Source organism: Suncus etruscus, chromosome 3 (genome assembly GCF_024139225.1).
Source record: "Suncus etruscus isolate mSunEtr1 chromosome 3, mSunEtr1.pri.cur, whole genome shotgun sequence".
Lineage (NCBI taxonomy): Eukaryota > Metazoa > Chordata > Mammalia > Eulipotyphla > Soricidae > Suncus > Suncus etruscus.
In genome coordinates, this window is record NC_064850.1 from 97,820,929 (window position 1) to 97,841,853 (window position 20,925).

Genomic DNA, 20,925 nt, shown 5'->3' on the forward strand with positions numbered 1-20,925 from the left:
TAGGGCATTTGCCTTGCATACACTAACCTTGGAAGGATCATGGTTCCATCCCCCGGTGTCCCCTATGATCCCTCAAGCCAGAAGCAATTTCTGAGGGCATAGCCAAGAATAACCCCTGAGCACTACCGGGTGTGACCCAAAAACAAAAAACAAAAACAAAAACAAAAATAGTTTCCCTTTTTCCATATAACTGGGCAGATATTAGCCAGTCTTTCTTGAATACAGATTAATATCTCCAATTTAAGTATAACATTAATAAATGGTAATATTTAAGTAGATTTTGTTTGTTTGTTTGTTTGTTTTGGGCCACACCCAGTGGTGCTCAGGGGTTACTCCTGGCTGTCTGCTCAGAAATAGCTCCTGGCAGGCATAGGGGACCATATGGGACACCGGGATTCGAACCAACCACCTTTGGTCTTGGATCGGCTGCTTGCAAGGCAAACACCGCTGTGCTATCTCTCCGGGCCCTAAGTAGAATATTTTATAGGATATGATGATTGATAAACAAAAATGCAAACATTACATTGTTTAGTAATTCCAAATAATAACTTAAGAAGCAAACATGCTTTCTGAGTTATATAAGTAGTTATATAAGTAGTTATAAGTAGTGACTTAACCACAAATGCTACTAAAACTTTTGGGGTTGTTAAATTAATATTCTTTACAAGTTTAGGTTACCAATTTTAAATGTTTTAGAAAGAACATAGCATGATTTATGGTTTATGAGAATCTCCTTATATATACATTGTTTTACATAATCTACAGGAACAATAGGATATAGAATTTGTTATTGCTCCATTTTATTAACAGTGAAATTGAGCCATAGGAATGTTAATAATGTGACTCTCTCTTGCATAAAAGGCAGAATGAAGAGTAGAATCAGAGTTTACCTTTCTAAGTACTGTGTTGATCTTCTATTTCCAGTTAGGTAGAAATTTTACCAATATTGAATTATTTTCCACACAAAATATAACTATGTTGGGCAAAAGAGAATACACATTAGGAATGACTTAAAGATTGCTTTGTATACAGCCAACCTAGGTTAAATTCCTGGCTTCCCATATGGTTCCTTGAGTCCTGCCAGGATTGATTCCTGAATGCAGAGCTAAGAGTAATCTTTGGGGGCCAGAGAGATAGCATGGAGGTAAGGCATTTGCCTTGCATGCAGAAGGACAGTGGTTTAAATGCGGGCATCCCATATGGTCCCCCGAGCCTGCCAGGAGCAATATCTGAACCTGGAGCCAGGAATGACTCCTGAGCGCTACCAGGTGTGACCCCCCCCCCCAAAAAAAAGAGTAATCTTTGAACACTGCCAGGTATGGCCCCCAAAAAATTTCCTTAGCACCCAAAATAGCATTGTATAGCATAATTCACCTTGGCAGCAAAATTAAGAGCTAAGAAAAAAAGAAAAAAAATCTATCATATTTTACAAATTTTCATACATATTTGCATATATGTGCATGGTGTATGGTATATACATATGTATATGTGTATGATAGGAATGTGCATACCACATATTGTTTTAGGGAAAATGTCTTTCAAGCAAGGCTTAGGGAGCTAGTCCCAGCAATACTGACCCAGTACTGCTTTGGTACAGCAGAACTGGGGGCCATCTGGGCCACCCCATGGGTACTTGATGGTCCATGTGAGGCCAGGATTTGAATCCAGGGACTCTTCCTGAATGTACACCAGTCCTTTTAACTTCTTCCCAAGTCATGCATGTTTATATCTTAAACATATGTAATGGAATGAATTGTATACTATACAACAGATATCAATAATCTATCTATTTATTTATTATTTATTTATTGGTGTTTGGGTCACACCTAGCAGTGCTCAGGGGTTACTCCTGGCTCTACGCTTAGAAATTGCTCCTGGTAGGCTCTGGGGACCATATGGATGCCAGGATTCGAACCACTGACCTTCTGCATGCAAGGCAAATGCTCTACCTCCATGCTATCTCTCTGGCCCCCAATAATCTCTTTAATAGTGAAATAGTAATTTCTTTTTCAGATGGGGGCCATTCTCAGGATCACATCAAGGGTCTTGTGCAAGGAGGCATGTGCATGTACTCTTCTGCAACTGAGGCAAATCCTAGAGTAGCTTTTCTTTTTGAGTTATTATTATAAGTGTTGGCATTATTTGCAGAGAACATTGTTGCGTGGGTAATGAACAATAGTGCATTTTGAGGTCTAAAAAATAGTACAACACTGAGAAGGAAGCCTCAGGCTCCAAAACCATGATCTGGAGAGATGCAGGTCTGGAATTAAAGTCTGATGCAGAAAATAATCCACACAGTGAAAGAAGGTAAAAACGGGTCCAAGATTCCAACAAACATGCCTTCCATTTCTAAGAGGCAAGTAGCTTATTCGGGAAGACTAAAGGATGAATACACAGTCTTCCTGAGACCTGGGCTTTTTATTAGCAAGAATCAGACCACCCTTTAGGATGGAGATTGGATACTGAGTAGGGTAGACCCCAGTACAACAACACAACAGGTAAGGAATTGCTTGTAGTCAGCCTGGTTCAATCCCAGGAGCTGATACGGTCCCCTGAGCAAATCTAGGAGTGATTCCTAACCATAGAGCCAGGAATAACTACTATCACCGGATGTGACCCAGAAACAAACAAAATAAATTAAATACACATTTTATATGGCCTTCATCTTACAGGCACAAATTTTGATCATTACAAATGTGGCACCATCCACCTGCACCCATGCTGCATGCATCAGGTCACTGCACATGTCAAGCATCAGATCACTCCCCAAGATCAGCCTCTCCTGGATTTGTCTTCAAAATAAATGAATGCTAATGTTGCTGACATAATTGGCAAGTGGAAGAATCTAAGGATTACACTGAAACTGAAGGTTAAGTATAGATGGGCTGGAGGAAAGTACTACTGTGGCTTCTGCCCGCATCATAGGAACCACTAATAGACATGAAGAAACTGATCACCAGCTGGCACAGTGGGAATGTCACTTTTGAGATGGATACCATTGCCTGGATGAAGTTTTGAACTTGCTCATACCATTCAAGAGAGATCCAGGAGACTGCTCAGTTCAAGTCTGCAGTGTTGACAGCAGTCACCATCATAGAATCTTAGAGGACATTAGTGAAGTGCAGCTAGATCAGCACTACCACAGGCCTCTGGGCTTCCCTCTGGACTTCACTGAGCACAGTAGCTGACTGACTGGGAGCCCAAGGCTGCCGACTCTGCTCTACCAGCAGTTTACAGGTGGCTGTGCCAAGCTGCTGGAGGATATGACTCCTGGGGCAGAGCAGCCTCAGCTGCTCTGGACATCTGTAATTGTCCATTTTGCTTATGGTGTCAGCTTCCTGTCCATTACTGCCACTCATGGCACTTGACGACCCTCATCTGCCATCTCTGGTTAGACATCTGTGTGCACCTTAGCAAACCCTATGTGGAACATTTCTTGAGCCTGAAGGAAGGGGACACAGTGGAATACACTCTAAGAAATCCACCAGAAGCCTGGGAATCCATTTGAATTACTGACCCTGGTGGAGTGTCTTGGGTTGAAAGTGAGAGTTAGCCCAAAGTTAAGAAAACACCAGAGGTCTATGGGACACAGTTGTTAAAACTGTGACCTTTAGAGCCTTCTGCCACAGAATGCAAGGGGCCATGCTAGCCCAAGAAGGGCCACTGCTGCCACAGCATATTGGGAGGGGCCAAAGAACCAGCAGGTCCCCACCCCAGAAGATTATGCCTACTTTCAGGAATTAGAGGCCAGAAATGAGTATGTGGGTGGCAATTATTCTATTTCTATCAGGAAGTTTCCAAATGTAGGCATAAAGTGGGCAGAGAGGAAAAAGTGGGGCTAGGACTGGATGGGAGCTGGCACTGTCACATATACATCTTAAGGTATCTCAGGATGGGATCCAGGACTTCATGGCCCCTTCCCTTTTCTTGTTTCGTTTTGTTTTGTTTTGGGGCCACACCAGGCAGTGCTCAGGGATTACTCCTGGTTCTACGCTCAGAAATCGCTTCTGGCAGGCTCAGGGGATCATAAGGGATGCCGGGATTCGAGCCACTGTCCTTCTGCATGCAAGGCAAACGCTTTACCTCCATGCTATCTCTTTGGCCCGCCCTTTCCCTCTTGATGGGAGTTTAGGGCTGATGTAAAGAAATACCCACTTTGCTATACAGATGCATCCAATGGCTCAGGGAGCAGCTTTATCTGAGTCTCTACCCCCAGAATCATTAGCTTCTAAAATTTCTGGGACACTGAAGCAGATTTCTCTTTTGTGGGTGGGGCATTTGGGTTCTGGAGACACACCCGGAGGATCTCAGGGTCTGGCTATGTGTTCAGAAATCACTTCTGGCATGTCCGAGGGATCATATGGGATGCTAGGGATTGAACCCGGGTGGCCATATGCAAGGCAAATACCCTACCACTGTGTATTGCTCCAGCCCTCAGATTTCCTTTTTCAAAAAGGCAACAAAAAGCATATTTTTTATGCCAAAGGGAAAAGATGGATCAGACAAGAAACCACCTGTGGGTCCAACCCACAAATTTCTGCATTCCATGGGAGGTTCAGAGTCTCAGGACCAGGCAGGTCTTCCTCTCTTGAGTTATTAGGGTGTTGAGAACTGTTCCCAGTAAGGATTCTGATGAAGGGGAAGTTGGGCCTAAGGGGAAGCTTATCTGCTCCTAAGTTTTCTCTCCATTCTGGGCTAATAATTTATATGCTGCCTGGCTACCACACCTCAGTTACTACTTTCTCAGGATACCATTTTCACTAGCTGTCATGAATTTAATATAAATTTAATATAAATATTCTTTTTTTCTGTATTTTGTGTTTTATCCTTAGACCCTCTTTCCTACACTGTCCTATGATCCATAAGTGTAAGGGATAAGCCAGAGGCAGCTCCAGGTCTGCAAAGCAGGAATATATTTTTTTATTTTTTTTTATCTCAGAGAGAAAACTTTTTGGGGTGTTTTGAACCGCTATGTACTGTTGAACTACCTAATTTTGCCAATCATGTGTGACTTTTCTATTGTTATATTCTCTTGAAACATCAGTGTTTTTATGGGGAGTATTAGATTTTCACTAGGTTATTCCGTCAATTGATGTTCTTTCAAAGATTGAAAACTGGTCTGAACAGGAAAGTTGATGTAAAGGGGTTGGGAGAGAAATAGGTCTGTTGAAAGGCAATCAAATGAAGCAAAGATCAAGTAAGTGTGATGGCAGGTTCTATCTAATGCTAAGGGACAGAATGCTGTTACATACATCCATCTGTCACTGGATTAGGCTAGTCCTATTATGCACAAAATTGTGTGTATGTGTGTGAGGGTGTGCTTAAAAATGTTAGTAAGAATTTTTCTTTTGCGCTCACACTCAACAATGCTCGTGCTTAATCCTGGCTCTGTACTCAGGCATCAGTCCTGGTGGTTCTTGGGAGATCATATAGGAAGCTAGCCATCAGATTCGAGTTAGTCTGTAAAGCAAGCCCAAGGCCCTCTGCTCTATCTCTGCAGCCCTAGGAAAAAACTTTTTGAAAGATATCTGTGTGTCCTCTTTGATCTACTCAGATATGGGTATAAGTCAGAGTCTTCATTTTTTCAATTTCCTAAGGGACCCTGAAAGATGTTTCCTTTGTGGTACCCCAGAACCAGTATCCTGCCCTGCTACAGCACTAATTCATATCACAGCAGCCAAAGGAGAAAAGGAGGTTTCTTTTTCATGCCATGACAGATATAAACTTACGTCATAAAATTTGGTGACTACATCATTGGGAAATGTTTATTTTGTTTTGTTTTGGGGTCACACATACTCAGAAATATCTCTTGCCGGTTTGGAGGGCCAAATGTGATGCTGGGGATTGAACCCGGGTTTGCCACATGTGAGGCAAATGCCTTACCTGCCTCACCTGCTGTGTTAATGCTCCAGCCCCCATTAATGTGTGTGTGTGTTTTTTTTTTAATTAAAAAATGTTGTTGAGGGGCCGGGCGGTGGCGCTGGAGGTAAGGTGCCTGCCTTACCTGCGCTAGCCTAGGAGACGGACCGCGGTTCCATCCCCCGGCGTCCCATATGGTCCCCCAAGCCAGGAGCGACTTCTGAGCGCATAGCCAGGAGTAACCCCTGAGCGTTACCGGGTGTGGCCCAAAAACCAAAAAAAAAAAAAAAAAAAATGTTGTTGGGCCAGAGTTATATCACAGCAGTAGGGCATTTGCCCTGCAAATGGCCAATCTGGGACAGACCCGGGTTTGATCTCCTGCAACCCATATCCCATGTGGTCCACCAAGTCTGCCAGGAGTGATTTTTGAGCACAGAACCAGGAGTAACCCTTGAATGCTACTGGGTGTGGCCCAAGAACAAACAAACAAGCAAATTGTTTGGGGACTGCAATTGGCAGTGCTTAGAGTTTCCTCTTGGTTCTGCACTCTGGAAACTCTCCTGGCAGTACTAATATGGGATGTTGGGAATAGAAACCAAATAGACCACATGCAAGGCAAACACTCTACATGTGTATGGGCTATGTCTCTAACCTCTTGTGGTTGATTTTTTTTTTAAATTTTTTTCTTCTTTTTTTAAGGTGGGGGAAAGTCACACCTGGCAGCGCTCAGGGGTTACTCCTGGCTCCAAGCTCAGAAATGGCTCCTGGCAGGCTCGGGGGACCATATGGGATGCTGGGATTTGAACCACTGTCCTGAATGAAAGGCAAAATCCCTACCTCCATGTTATCTCTCTGGCCCTTGTGGTTTACTTTAATGTATTGATTTTAATGTATTTTAATGTATTGCTTCTTTTCCCATTTGCTATAATTTTCTTACATGCATGTTAATCTTTTCCTAGATCTTTTATTTCCTGTGGAAAATACATTGAATGAATACTTACTGGTCCTAAAAATAATCAAACAAAAAACCTACAATAGAAAATGCTTTGATAGGGCCCGGAGAGATAGCACAGCAGTGTTTGCCTTGCAAGCAGCCGATCCAGGACCAAAGGTGGTTGGTTCGAATCCCGGTGTCTCATATGGTCCCCCGTGCCTGCCAGGAGCTATTTCTGAGCAGACAGCCAGGAGTAGCCCCTGAGCACCACCGGGTGTGGCCCAAAAACGAAAAAAAAAAAAAAAAAAAGAAAATGCTTTGATAAAGTATCCTTGACTAAAACAAGGAAGAAAGGAAGGAAGGAAGAAAGGAAGGAAGGAAGGAAGGAAAGAAGGAAGAAAGGAAGAAGAGGAAGAAGTAGAGAAGAGAGGAGAGGAGAGGAAGGTGAGGAAGGAAGGAAGGAAGGAGAGAAGAAAGGAAGGAGGGAAGGAAGAAAGGGGGGAAGGAAGGAGAGAAGAAAGGAAGGAGGGAAGGAAGGAGAAAAGAGGAGAGAAAGGAAGGAATGAAGGAAGGAAGAAGGGAGGAGAGGAAAGGAAAGGAAAAGGAAGAAAGGGAGCAGAGGGGGGAATGGAGTGAAGAGGAGAGGAAAGAAGAGAGAGGAAGGGAGGGAAAGAAGAGGAGGGAAAGGAGGGTAGAAGAGGAATGAAGAGAAAAAGGAGAGAGGAGGATCTGAGTCACCACCAAGAAAAAAAAGGAAAAAAAAGAAGACAGGAGGGGGAGGGGAGAAAGAGGAGTTGAGGTTATGGAGGGGAAGAAGAAAGGAGAGGAGGAGAGAGGGGAGGGAAGGAGAGGAGAATATTGTTTTTCTCTTTTTAAGTATCTTGTTTCTTATAATCTCCAATTCATCTACAGATGCTGGAAGAACATCTTAATACACACATTAGATATCAAGTAGAAATCATGCTAAAAGAGAACTAATCTAAAGGCAGTCTCTACATGAGGTCTATCTCCTTTCTGCTTTTCTATATTCATTCTTTCATTAGACTTGAACACCATTACTTCTCTTTTGCACTCTCCAGAGTGCATGCTGGAAATGGAAATGGTGTTCGAAGACTATTTTCACTACAGGAAAGCCTCCATTTTGCCTCTAATAGTGTACATATACTTTTTTTTGTTTGTTTTTTTTTGGGGGGGGCACACCTGGTGATGCTCAGGAGTTACTTCTGGTTATGCTCTCAGAAGTCGCTCCTGGCTTGGGGGACCATATGGGACGCGCAGGGGGATCCAACTGCGGTCCTTCCTAGGCTAGCACGTGCAAGACATGCCTTACCGCTCTGGCCCCTGCACAAACTTTGTTTTTTCTTTTCCTGCACAAACTCTTAATCTGTGTGCAAAATACTAATCTTTGTAAATTTTAAAATAAGGCTAGCTTGAAGAATAAAATATTTAAAAGTCAGATAACTGAAAAGGAAAATGTTTTGATAATCATAACACCAAAAAAAAAAAAAGCTAAAAGACAGGAACGTTGTAATTAAACATTTTATAATAAACATCTAACTTTTGAGAGTCTTTACTGGATTAAAAAATGAATGATAGTTTCCATATAAATTCTTTCTTCCTCGTATATGTTTCTATTTTCTGACCACCCATGCTACAACCCATGCTTATGACTCAGAAACATTAACCTCAAGAGAAAGTGTATATCCAATAATATAGTTGGGAAGTTATTTTTCATACTCTGTGAAAGAATCTAATTTGAAACTCTTTGACAAAAGTAAGTGTTAAGCCCCAGCAGAGTCATCTGTCACTGTGAACTCAGAACAAAGAGAGCCCAGAGCTGAGTCATTGTATGCTGAAGACCTGTTTGGTGGATCACAAAATGCCAGACAGAGGGAGCCATTCAAATATACTGTCTACTTCTTTTGTATTCAGAGAATCAGAAAACAACCACCACTGCCAAAGGTCACCTCTGGATTAATGACTGATAGGTTTAATTTATGCAAATGTACAAAGTGTCAATATATGTACTTTACACATTACAACTGTGCCATTCACTTCAGGTATTTTTGTAAACTATGATAAGTAAAAACATGTTGGTCTGAAGAAATGAATTATGACTGTATTCTAAAAGTGGTACCCAGGTTTTCAGGTAACAAATTCACAGAAATGCCATTGAAAAGACTTTATATCATTTTATTTTTGAGATATTAGAAACTAAACAAGAAAATATTTTGAATTTAATTTTTTGTGTGTTGATAAAACTACCTGTTTTATGCAAGAAATCATCTGAATCAACAAAAATCGATGCATAGTGTGAATGGCACTTACATTAGGAAGCAACAACTCCTAGTATTTTGTGAACTACCTTTTTTGACATAAATTTTGACCAACATCTTCCTGTACCCACTTCAAATGTTATAAGATTCATCGAGTGTAGAAGCACAGTAAGAAAATCCTAGCACTAAAAGAAAGCATTGCTCATACTTTACAATACTTATTTCCATTGATTTTTCTTTTCCTTCTTTCCTTCCTTCCTTCTTCTTTCTTTCTTTTTTCTTTCTTTCTTTCTTTCTTTCTTTTCTTTCTTTCTTTCTTTCTTTCTTTCTTTCTTTCTTTCTTTTTTTTTCTTTCTTCTCTTTCTTTTCTTCTTTCTTTCTTTTTTTCTTCTTTCTTTCTTTCTTTCTTTCTTTCTTTCTTTTTTCTTTTTTTTTTCTTTCTTTCTTTCTTTCTCTCTTCTTTCTTTCTTTCTTTTCTTTCTTTCTTTCTCTTTCTTTTTCTTTCTTTCTTGCTCTCTTTCTTTTTTCTTTCCTTTTCCTTTTTTTGGGGGGGCACACCAGTGACACTAAGGGATTACTCCTGGCTATATGCTCAGAAATCCCTCCTGGCTTGGGGGACGATATGAAATGCAGGGGGATTGAACTGCAGTCCTTCCTAGGTTAGCATGTGCAAGACAAATGCCCTACCACTTGTGCCACCGCTCCAACCCTTGTATCCCCTAATTTCTGAGCATAGAGCCAGGAGTAACCCCTTTAGGGCTGGTGTGGCACCCAAACAAACAAACAAAACAAAATGCAAAGAAAAAAACAACAACCTTGTACCTTCTCTTTGTCCTTCTTTCTTTGATTACCTTGCTGTGATCTGGGGCTACTCCAGATTAGTGCTATGGATCACTTGTGGGGGGTCAAACCTGATCCTCCCAGGTGTGGGAAGATAGCTCAAAGGCATGCATATGGTAGAATCATTGTTCAGGCTCCTGCACTGTCTCCTGCTCATCAATATGAACTCCCCTCTAACCTCAGCACTATAGGGTATAACCCTGAAAATAAAACAAAATCCTAGGCCTCTAGCCTAGAAAGCTTGTGCACTAACCTTTTGAGCTAACTCCTTTACCCTACTTTATATTGAAAACAAAATTGTTTTTTACTTTATACCAATGTTTAACTATCAAATAATAAGCCTACCTATACTTTTAGGCATTAGGTCCTCAAAATGCTTATTATTTAACATGATTTCATGATTTAAAATAATCCAAACAAATTTGCCATCCTCTCTATTGTTTTCTTCCCAAATTTTTCAATTTGATCAAACGGGCTATAAGTAAAAATCTAGGAATACCTAATTATCAATGGTAGTGAACTTACAAAAGAGTAGAAATTAATACTTTTGCTTTTGCAGACAATAAGGCCTCTTCAATGTCCTTTTTAATTTAATTATACTCTGCTTGTCAAAGATGATTTCTAAGCATCATAAAATATTCTTTAAAAAGCAGCAATTTTTCTCAGGCTTGGAATGCACATAGTCAAATACATTTTGATTTTCTCCCAAGAGGCCAATGTCTGTACCTTTTTAATCTTTTGTGTACTTATAGCAAGACAATTTCTACCAAATCAAGACCTATTAAAATATTTTCATTTGCAGTAAGAAGGTAGATTTCAATGAAAATTCAGAGGAAAGCAGTGAAGATTTTTGCCTCCTGCAAACCATCTGGAACTGCCATTCTACTTGGACATCATATTCACTCTCTATTAGAGCATGGAAACATTCACTGTAGAGAATGTTTTATGGGTGTCAATTATAGTGACATTTTGTATGCAGCAGGAAACATCATCTACATATTTCACATGGGAATGGAATTTGCTTTGTTTTTTTTTTTTTTTTTAAGAATGTGAATAGGCCAGGGCTGTGGCTTAACTCTCTTGAGTGTGTAAGGCCCTGAGTTTTATCCTCAACATCCCACAGACATCCTGTGTCCCCCAGCCCTGTTGGGGTAACCCTCACAATATTTATTGAGGAAGAAACTGAATTACATCTATATGCTTTTCTTTTTCTTGGTGAGGGGTTAGGTCACAACTGGCAGTGCTCAGGGGTTACTCCTAGCTCTATGCTCAGAAATTGCTCCTGGCAGGCTCAGGCTCCGGCGATCATATGGGATGCTGGAATTAGAACCACCGTCCTTCTGCATGCAAGGCAAATGCCTTACCTCCATGCTATCTCTCCGGTCCATATATGCTTTTTTGTGTTTTCTATTTTTATGTAATTTTTTGATATTCCATTTTATTTCAACATAGCATCAAAATAATTAGGGCCTGGAGAGATAGCACACCGGCGTTTGCCTTGCAAGCAGCCAATCCAGGACCAAAGGTGGCTGGTTCGAATCCCGGTGTCCCATATGGTCCCTATGGTCCCCCGTGCTTGCCAGGAGCTATTTCTGAGCAGACAGCCAGGAGTAACCCCTGAGAACCGCCGGGTGTGGCCCAAAAACAAAAACAAAAAAAATAATAATAATTAAGAGTCCAGTATTTTGGGATCCAAAAGAGGGTACACATGTTAGTCTGACTGAATGTTAACTGTGTATTCTTAAGTTTCTTTTCTGTTAATACAAATAAGTGAGATAGGTTTGTGAAGTTCTCGTGCAGGAGTAGGGAGGTAAATACTAGTTTTTATTATACTGCATTTTTTCAAATATACAGGTTGAGAACACCATGATAAATGTCTAGAAGTGCAAGAGCAATCTCTCAGGGCGGTTTCTTTATTCATGACAATGCAACCAATTCACCCCATTTTCTGCTGTTGACAGACAGAACAAAATAGTCTTATTATTTACCAATATTCTCTTAAAAGACAACTGAAATGCTGAAAATGAAGAACATTAATTTATCTGACCCATGTTACATATTTACTACATTTTATATAGCAGTCTACACATAGGATCCCCAAATATAAATAACCATAAATATTAGCTAGTAATTTTATTACTGTTTGCAATTGTTGTTGTTGGAATGAATTAGAAAGACACAGGGAAGAACTATTTCTATGCTGAAATAGAATTTGAGCCTTAAAGGCAGACAGGGAGTTAGGCTGAGCATCGGAGGGTGTGATATCAGCATGTAGGACTGCCTGGAACTCCTTGACTCTGAAGAGTCTGTCTGTGAATGGAAAAGGTAACTGTGCATACTTGTTTCTTTTATTTCTGATAGAGCTAAAGTCCTGGGTCCTAAGAAGCTGCTGATGACATAAAATACAGGGCACAAAAAACATACTTTCCTTAATAGGTTTCAGGCTCATTACTGGAAATAATTTAAAATTGTTTGAATTCATGGCTAAAGGGAGATGCTTCTGCTTTCCATTAAATGTCATTCAACAGGTGCTGAGCTAGGCAGTCTTTAATGCCTTCCAGCCTTTGCTAAGTCATGTTTAAAAGTAAAATACTTGAATTACTCCCCAAATTTTAATAGTCATTTTGTGTTAAAGTTCACATAAGTACATGTTTTATTTTGCATTGTCAGTTTGAATTTAAATGACCAATTTCTCCTTTTCTGATAATATTAAATAGTGATAAATGTTTGGACACAAACTCAGATTGGTCTTTATTTCTTATAGGATTGTACAAAGATTTGAGAATAGCATGCTTCATTTTTGTTATCTGTATGTATTAAAAAGAATAGTGAATGTTCTGCAAGCAACTGAAACAGATAAATTTATACTTAAAAAGAATAGTGAATGCTCTGCAAGCAACTGAAACAGATAAATTTATACTTAGGAAGTGGGAGATAAAATGCATTACAAAGAGCTTGCACAGCCATCTGTTTCTTAGAGGGTTAAACTAAGTATTGTAAGCCATTATTTGGTTTGTTTACTTATGTTTAGATGAGGCTAACAACTTCCACAACAGCCATTCAGGCATTTGTTCCCAGGTGTCTTCTGTTTAGCTGTGGAGTCATTTAAATGACTTTATGAGGAATATTTAGAGACAAAGAATGATCAAGGATGACAGGTTTCTCACGGCCTAGTTTGATCTTTTGTTTTTTTCCTTTCTTGCTGCTTTTTGGGGGGAGAGGATAGGGGTTGGTGGGTGGGTAGAATCTGCTGTTTCTTTTTGCAGTTGCAGTGTAAAGATTGCCATGTTCCAAAGTAAAATCTTGTGACTTTTGTTCATTTGTTCACTAATAATTTTACAATAATAAAAAATTAGCCAATAAAAGTACTACTTTGAATTGGAAAGTTAACCATTTTTTTTTTTTTGCTTTTTGTTTGTCTGTTTGTTTGTTTTTGGGTTACACCTGGCATCGCTCAGGGGTTACTCCTATCTCTTCACTCAGAAATTGCTCCTGGCAGGCTTAGGGGACCATATGGGATGCCAGGATTCAAACCACGATCTGCTTGCAAGGCAAATGCCCTACCTCCATGCTGTCTCTCTGGCCCCATAAGTCTTGATCAACACAATAAGATTACTAAGTGTGTATTAGAGTGGTTTGGAGGCAAAGGCAGATGAGAAGGGCCTAAAAACAGTGATGCAGATATATTGTCACCTCATGCTATCTCTCTGGTCCGACCATTTCTTTTCTTCTTTTTTTTCTTTATAAATTTACTGTCACAACCTAAATATTTCTATCAGTTTTAAGTGATTCTCAAGGTAATGGTTTTTATGTATATATATATATATATACATATATATGTATATATATGTCAATTGATAAGAGATGCATATAAAAAGCATGCAGATTTGAACTGGTATAACGTATGCATGTGAGCACACACATATTTTTTGTTTGTTTAGGGGCCACATTTGGTGATGTTCAGGTCTTAGTTCTGGTTCTGCACAGGAATTATTCTAGGTAGTGTTTGGGAGAACAAAGGGGATGCTAGAGATTGAACGCAGTCAGCTGTGAGCAGGGCAAGCACCCTATTAGTTGTACTACCTCTCCAGGTCTGTGTGCAACATCTTTTGAAGCATTTAAATTCAAGAAAAATATGAAATATTAAGCAAAATGTGGTGAATAGTTTACATGTTGGTGTTAACAATTTGGCATGTTGTTCCATTGAAAACTCTTAAAACTTTTATTTGTATTTGTAAATTTATAAATAAAAATGTTCAAAGCCCTCACTATTTATAACCACAAATGTTAACTTAAGATTAAAATGAAACTTAGAAAACAGTTATTAAATTGTCCTATATTAAATTATTATCCTTAAAATATAAATCCCTCTTAAAAGTTAATAAGAACAGAGGCTGAAAAAATAATACAGAAACCAGCCTTGAAAATGACCAAGCCCAGTACTGCATGGATTACCCAACACCACCAGCAGTGATTTGTGAGCACAGGGCCAGGGGTATCCCTTGAGAACCTTTGAGTATGGTCCAGAAACAAAAGAAAAAATCACACCAAAAATTAAACACACCATTAGAAAGTAGGAACAAGAAGTACTACAAAGTAACAGAAAGAATGATCAGAAGGTGTAGGTGTAAAATTAGAAAATTCTATTTGTTTAAAAATAGATTGATCAATAAAAATAAAATTTGTTTTGGAGCCACACCCAGCAGTGCTCTGAGCTTATTCCTGGCTCTCCTCAGGAATAACTCCTAGCAGTTGCTTGTGGGATCAACTGATGTGCTAGAAATTGAACCTGGGTTGAACACTTGCAAAGCAAGCACTACATCCATTGTATTATTGCTTCAGCCCTTCAATAAAAATATAATTTAAAACAAAACAATTATAAAGGCTATCAGAACGTCAATCTAATTAAGCATTATTTGAATATTTTTCTCTTAAGTAAACTATGGGAAAAGTAAATATTGTATGGGCATTATTATTAACTCATCTAACAAAAGAGAAAAGCAACCACTTGTAGTTAGATGTGGAAAAACAATTAGTACGAACTTGAGTTAGGTTTCATAATAAAATGCTCTTTCTAGTATCTGCTCTCTTCATAACATTGTACATTTTATTTGATGCTAAGATAAAGGTGAACACTCACAGCTGGTGTGTTAATAATGTTAAGAAACAAAATTAATCAGAATTTAGAGATTAACTGTTTTTTTCTTAGGACTGGGAATATTTTTAGAGGTAGATCTCTTGTTTGAGGCCTTAGGTTATATATCTAGCACCCAGAAGGTGAAGTGTAAATCAAATTCGCTTTATTAAGCTGTTTCTATTAACTTGGATTTCATAGTCTCACAGTCAACAATTTCATGTAAACATGTCTAACAAGTAGAAAGGCATTGAAAGGGGCTTGCACAAATTGCACAAATAACCAGAAAGTGCATGGAACTAGGTTATTAGAAAAAAGAAAAACAAAAAAAAAAAAAAATGATTTCTGGTCTCCAGGATATAGTTTAGTCATAGAGCTCTTGAATAACATTTATGATCTTCTGACATCCCTCCTCCTAAAAACAAAATGAAAATATTATTTCGAGAACAACACCTCTCAAAGTAAGCAGAGACGGCAATGATGCAAATTCCCAGAGTGGTACAGGAAAAACAAAACAAAACAAAACCTCCAGAGTGATTAGTTTAAGGTTCTACTTTTTAGAGGTTGGATTGGCGATTTGACTATTCTAGCTTGAAGGACTCCACTTTGGACCTAATTTTTCAGTTTGTAGTAGTCCTCCATTTGGTCAGGTTCTTTTAGAGGACCGAAAATCACTTGCTTTGTGCTCGCTGAAGCAGGTTCCATTGCTTCACACAAGGTTCTCCAAGTCATTTCAGAAATGATCTCTGAGTTGAGTGCTGGGAGTAAGTCCTGAGAGCCACAGGGTGTGACCTAAAAAACAAACCAATGAGAAACAACAAAAAGCCAAAGAAGAGGCCTGATAAAAATTCAAAGTGGGGAGAAGTGGCTCAGGACAAAGCCTCTGATTTGCAGAAGCGGGGCCTCAGGTTCACCACTACTCCCATATTATCAAAAGTTTCTTTATCCCCACCAAGCATTTGATAATTAATATTTTATAGAATAATCTAAATATTCTGTGGATTTATATAATTTATTTTTCTAAAAATAAGACTTTTAGTAGCTATTTTGCAGGCCTGATATACAATATAGTTTAGCAATATAAAAAATGCCCCTAGAGCTGGAGATTAAGCTCAGTAGGCTGATATATGTTTTGTGTGTAGGAGGCCTGAGTGATTTTGGCACCACAGAGCTTCTTAAGCACTTCTAGGAGTGTGACCCCCTGGATAGTGCCAAGTGTTGCTTCTCAAAAAAAGAGTAAACAATGAAGTCCCTAGTGTGAGGCACTGGGTTGGATCCTGGGACTCTCTCACCTTAATGCACACATCATACATGCACAAACATACACAATTTTTTTTGTAAACATGCATAATAGCCCTTTGAGCTTTCTCTCAGGCTCCAAAGAAATTGTTTTTAGATCATAAAAAATGTTGAAGGAGTTCCCCACCATCCCCACCACCACCTTACACACATCCTAAACCTGGCTTGCCTAACCATCTTCCAAGCCCATTTCTCACAGTGATCCTTAACAGCCGAGCTGCCAGGATAACCCTGGTGCTTGGGGCGGTTCCTGTGTTTGAACTTAAGCCCTGTCCTTATTGAGCAAGTGCTTTAAGCCATTGAGCCATCCATTAAGCCATCTTCCAGGCCCTTCTTTGTGGAAATCACAAACAGGGATCTATTTTGATCCCATTAGCAAAGAGCAGTACTGAGCTGATCACCTGAGTAGAGTGGGGGCCAGGCACCAGGGTTTGAATTTAAGTGTTTGCACCTGCTTGGCAAATGCTTTAAGCAATTAAACCATCATTTTGGCCCTTAAAGAGTTCACCTAATTTTTTGTTTAATCTCCACAGCAGTATTTTTTTTTTTTAATTTTACAGTAGAAAGAGGGGCATTGAACTCTAGGCTTTGAAGCATGCCTTGCATGCCAGGCACTCAGTCTCTTTGAGCTATCTCCCTGTCCATTAACATCTATTTAAAATTTAAACTACTTTCCTTCAAACAAAGCAAAAAAACTCTTCTGAAGAGTTTACATAAAAACTTTCATCCTATTTACATTTACTTAAATGGTTACTATCATTTGTTGTTGTTGACAGGTTTTGTAACAAATATGAGATTATTTGATTAACAAATGCTGGTAAAATAAAGTTGTACCTGTTCTTTTCTAAGTAGGCTGCTTTTACTTATTTATTTATTTTTGGTCAGTAAGAGAGTTAACAAGATTATTAGTAAAAGGAAGGAAGATTATTTCAGGCAATACCACCTTCCCTTAAGGAAAGGCAGGGGAGTCTCCTATCACACAGAGCAGGAAACTCCCCATAGACTGGTTTAAGATTACACTTTGGGGAGAGGCTGAGACAGGCCTTGGGTTAGTTATTATGTCTGATTAAGTTTAATAGGAAGGGACTCCATTTTAGGCTTATTTTTCCCTATATTTAACAACAGAAACTATTTTAATCATCTTTGGGGGCAATTTCACAGTATACATGGATCAAATACCTTAAAATATGCACAGAATTTGATTCAGTGATTCAAATTATAGAAATTATTTTCAGAAATAGGGCCAGTATTTTATCCATAGAAATATTCATCTAGCACTTATTTTGTACTAAAAATAAAATCAAAACTAAATGTTCCATAAACAAAGCACTGCTTAACTAGGATATGGCTCATTAATACAAAGGCATGTTATGCAAAAGTTATTAACAGGTCTTCTTTCTAAGCTGAAGAATAATTTGCATAATATATTCATTCTGATAATTTGATAGTGGCATACTTTGTAAAATAGTCACCACAATGATTCTAGTTAACATCTGTGCTTACAATTGTACAACTTATTTTCTTGTGAAGATTGAATAAGAGATGTGACTCAGTGAGTGGTTGAGCACATGCCTGGCATACATGAGGTCTTGTGTTGGATCCCTAGAATATAAAAAATAAAAAATAAAGGCATAAACTCTAGATTCCTCCTTTCATAAATTGCCAAGTAGCATTAACATCTATAGCTACGATGCTGAACCTTTTGTAACTTAAATCAGATTGTAATTTGGAAGTCCTTTGGTTTGGTTTTATTCTAACCCAACAAGTCGAATTCGCTACTTTGACCTCTTTACCTTGTTGTTTTTAAACTAGATGCCGTATCTTTTTTTTTTTTTTTTTTTAAATCTATCTCCTCTGGTAACAACTACTCTGTTCTCAGTGACTTTTCTGTGAGTTTAAGAAAAAAACATCCAGGGCTGGAGAGATAGCACAGTGGTAGGGTGTTTGCCTTACAAGCAGCTGACCCAGCACCAATCCCAGATTGACCCAAGACCAATCCCAGGTTCGAATCCTGGCATCCCATATGCCTCCATCCCCGTGCTTGCCAGGAGCAATTTCTGAGCACAGAGCCAGGAGTAACCCCTGAGCGCTGCCTGGTATGGCCCCCCAAACAAAATACAAACAAACAAACAAAAAACCCACAATTAATATTTACTGCATTTGGGCCTGGAGAGATAGCACAGCGGTGTTTGCCTTGCAAGCAGCCAATACAGGACTAAAGGTGGTTGGTTCGAATCCCGGTGCCCCCTATGGTCCCCCGTGCCTGCCAGGAGCTATTTCTGAGCAGACAGCCAGGAGTAACCCCTGAGCACCACCGGGTGTGGCCCCAAAACAAAAAAACAAAAAACAAAAAAATTTACTGCATTAGTTTCTTTGTCCAAAGTGTTCCTTTTAGCACCTTTTCTTCAAAACGTATCCATACTGTCATAAATAGGACTTTCAATCTTTATTAGTGTGATTGAATAATGATCATATATATTTTCATGCATATATATGTACATATATCTCATTTCATTATACGGTTGCCCATCAATGCACTCTTGACTATTATAATAATGCTGCACTATACTTATAAAAAGAGAAACATTGTGGCCAGAATGATGGTACAGTGAGTAGGATGTTTGCCTTGCACACAGCAAACCTGAGTTCAACACTCAGCACCCATATGCTCCCGCTGAGACTTACTAGAAGTAATGAGTGCAAAGAGAACTATTTTAAAAGCATTGGAGTCAGTAGACTGTAAAGTATAATCCCATATAGTTGAACAATAAGTACATATAAAATACATAGTATATATCTAACTTGGAGCAATGTTAATAACCAACTTTTAAACGCCAAAACACATTCTTCTCCTTATTTTTACATGCAATAAAAATTCCTCCCCATTTTTTTTTAATTGTGTTGTTTTGGCGCCACACCCAGTGGTGCTCAGCTGTTAACTCCTGGCTCTCTGCACTATGTAGTTACTGAGTTACTCCTGGCGGTGCTCCAGGGGTGCTGAGGATGCAACTTGGGAAGATGGCATGCAGGGCCAGAGCCCTACCGTCTGTACTCTCTTTCTGGCTCCTCCCCAAATTTTAAATAATAAAAAGAAAAATCTAATTATTTTAAATTCTGCAATCAAAATCACCTGAACAGGCTGTGTCAGGGGGAGGAGCCACGCATGCGCGCAGGGCCAAACCCGCCAAGCTTTTGGTGGGTGTGCGTGCAGCTTGGCGGTTGCTCCTGCGCCCAGGGAGACCAGCGCCCAGCGGTGCCATTCCCGGTGGACACAGACTCCCGAGTGCCCTCCCGGGGGGCCCTGGCCCATCCATCAGTAGTCGGCTCACCCACCATGAACCTGGCAGGCCCGGGGGTCGCGGGCTCCGGCCCGTTTCTCTACGCCAACTTCAACCAGGACCTGAAGGCCTTGCAGATGCTCGGGTCGGCCGAAGCCCAGGTGCCACCCGGAGGTGCGACGCCCAAGACCCTAGTGCTGGGCAGCCAGGGCGGCTCTTGCGTGTACTCGTTGGCCTCGGTGGAGGAACTGGACGTGTTGTATGAGTGCACGGAGGTGACGGATGTGTGCCTCGTGGAAAGCTTGTTCTCGGGGCGGGAGGGCCTCGTGGCCCTGGTGAGTTTGCAAGCCCCCCGCAAGCTCAGAGTTTACAACACCAGGACCCGGAAGGAATTCTGCGCCTTCAGCTACTCCAGCAAGATCCTGGCGGTGAAGGCCAGCCCGCTGCGGCTCCTCGTGTGCCTGGAAGAATCTCTCTTCATTTACACCCTCTGGAACCTCGACTTGCTGCACATCATCAAGGAGACCCCCTCGAACCCCGACGGGGTGTGCGCGCTGTCGGCGACCAGTTACTTGGCCTACCCGGGCAGTGCCAGCTTCGGGAAGGTGCAGGTCTTCGACGCCACGCACTTGCGAGCCTCCACCACCCTCCTGGCCCATGACAGCCCCGTGGCCGCGCTGGCCTTCGACCTCAACGGGACCAAGCTGGCCACAGCCTCCGAGAAGGGGACGGTCATCAGGGTGTTCTCCATCCCCGAGGGGCAGAAGCTGCACGAGTTCCGCAGAGGCCTCAAGAGGTGCGTGGCCATCTACTCGCTCGCCTTCAGCTCGGACGGCGCCTTCTTGGCCTCGTCCAGCAACACCGAGACGGTGCACGTCTTCAAGCTCCAGAGCGAGGAGGAGAAGCTGGAGGAGTCGGCCACATGGTGCGGGTACCTGGGCAAAGCCCTCCTGGCATCCAGCCCCTACTTGCCTTCCCCCGTCTCCCAAGTGTTCAGCCAGGACAGAGCCTTCGCCACCGTCCACCTGCCTTTCTGTGGCCACAGAAACATCTGCGCACTGGCCACGATTCAGAAGGTGCTCCGATTACTGGTGGCAGCGGCCGACGGGTATTTATACATCTATCAGCTGGACCCCCAGGATGGAGGCAATTGTACCCTGATGAAACAGCACCAATTATTTGACAGGTGTGGAGATAACCAGTGAAATCTTGGACCTCTCAGTCTGAGCTCCTGTCAGTACCACAGTCACTTAGACTTGCCACAAGGCACTTTTAGGTTTTAAATCCTCCAAAGGGCTCAGTAAG

General features: G+C 40.7%; 1 protein-coding gene across 1 annotated transcript; it reads left to right on the top strand.

The window, feature by feature from the left end:
• Positions 1 to 19,676: 19,676 nt before the first annotated feature.
• LOC126004417 (WD repeat domain phosphoinositide-interacting protein 2-like) lies at positions 19,677 to 20,847 on the top strand. Its single transcript, XM_049770855.1, is given in 2 exon segments — positions 19,677 to 20,804; positions 20,806 to 20,847. Coding segments are annotated over 2 exon segments (1,170 nt in total).
• Positions 20,848 to 20,925: the final 78 nt, after the last annotated feature.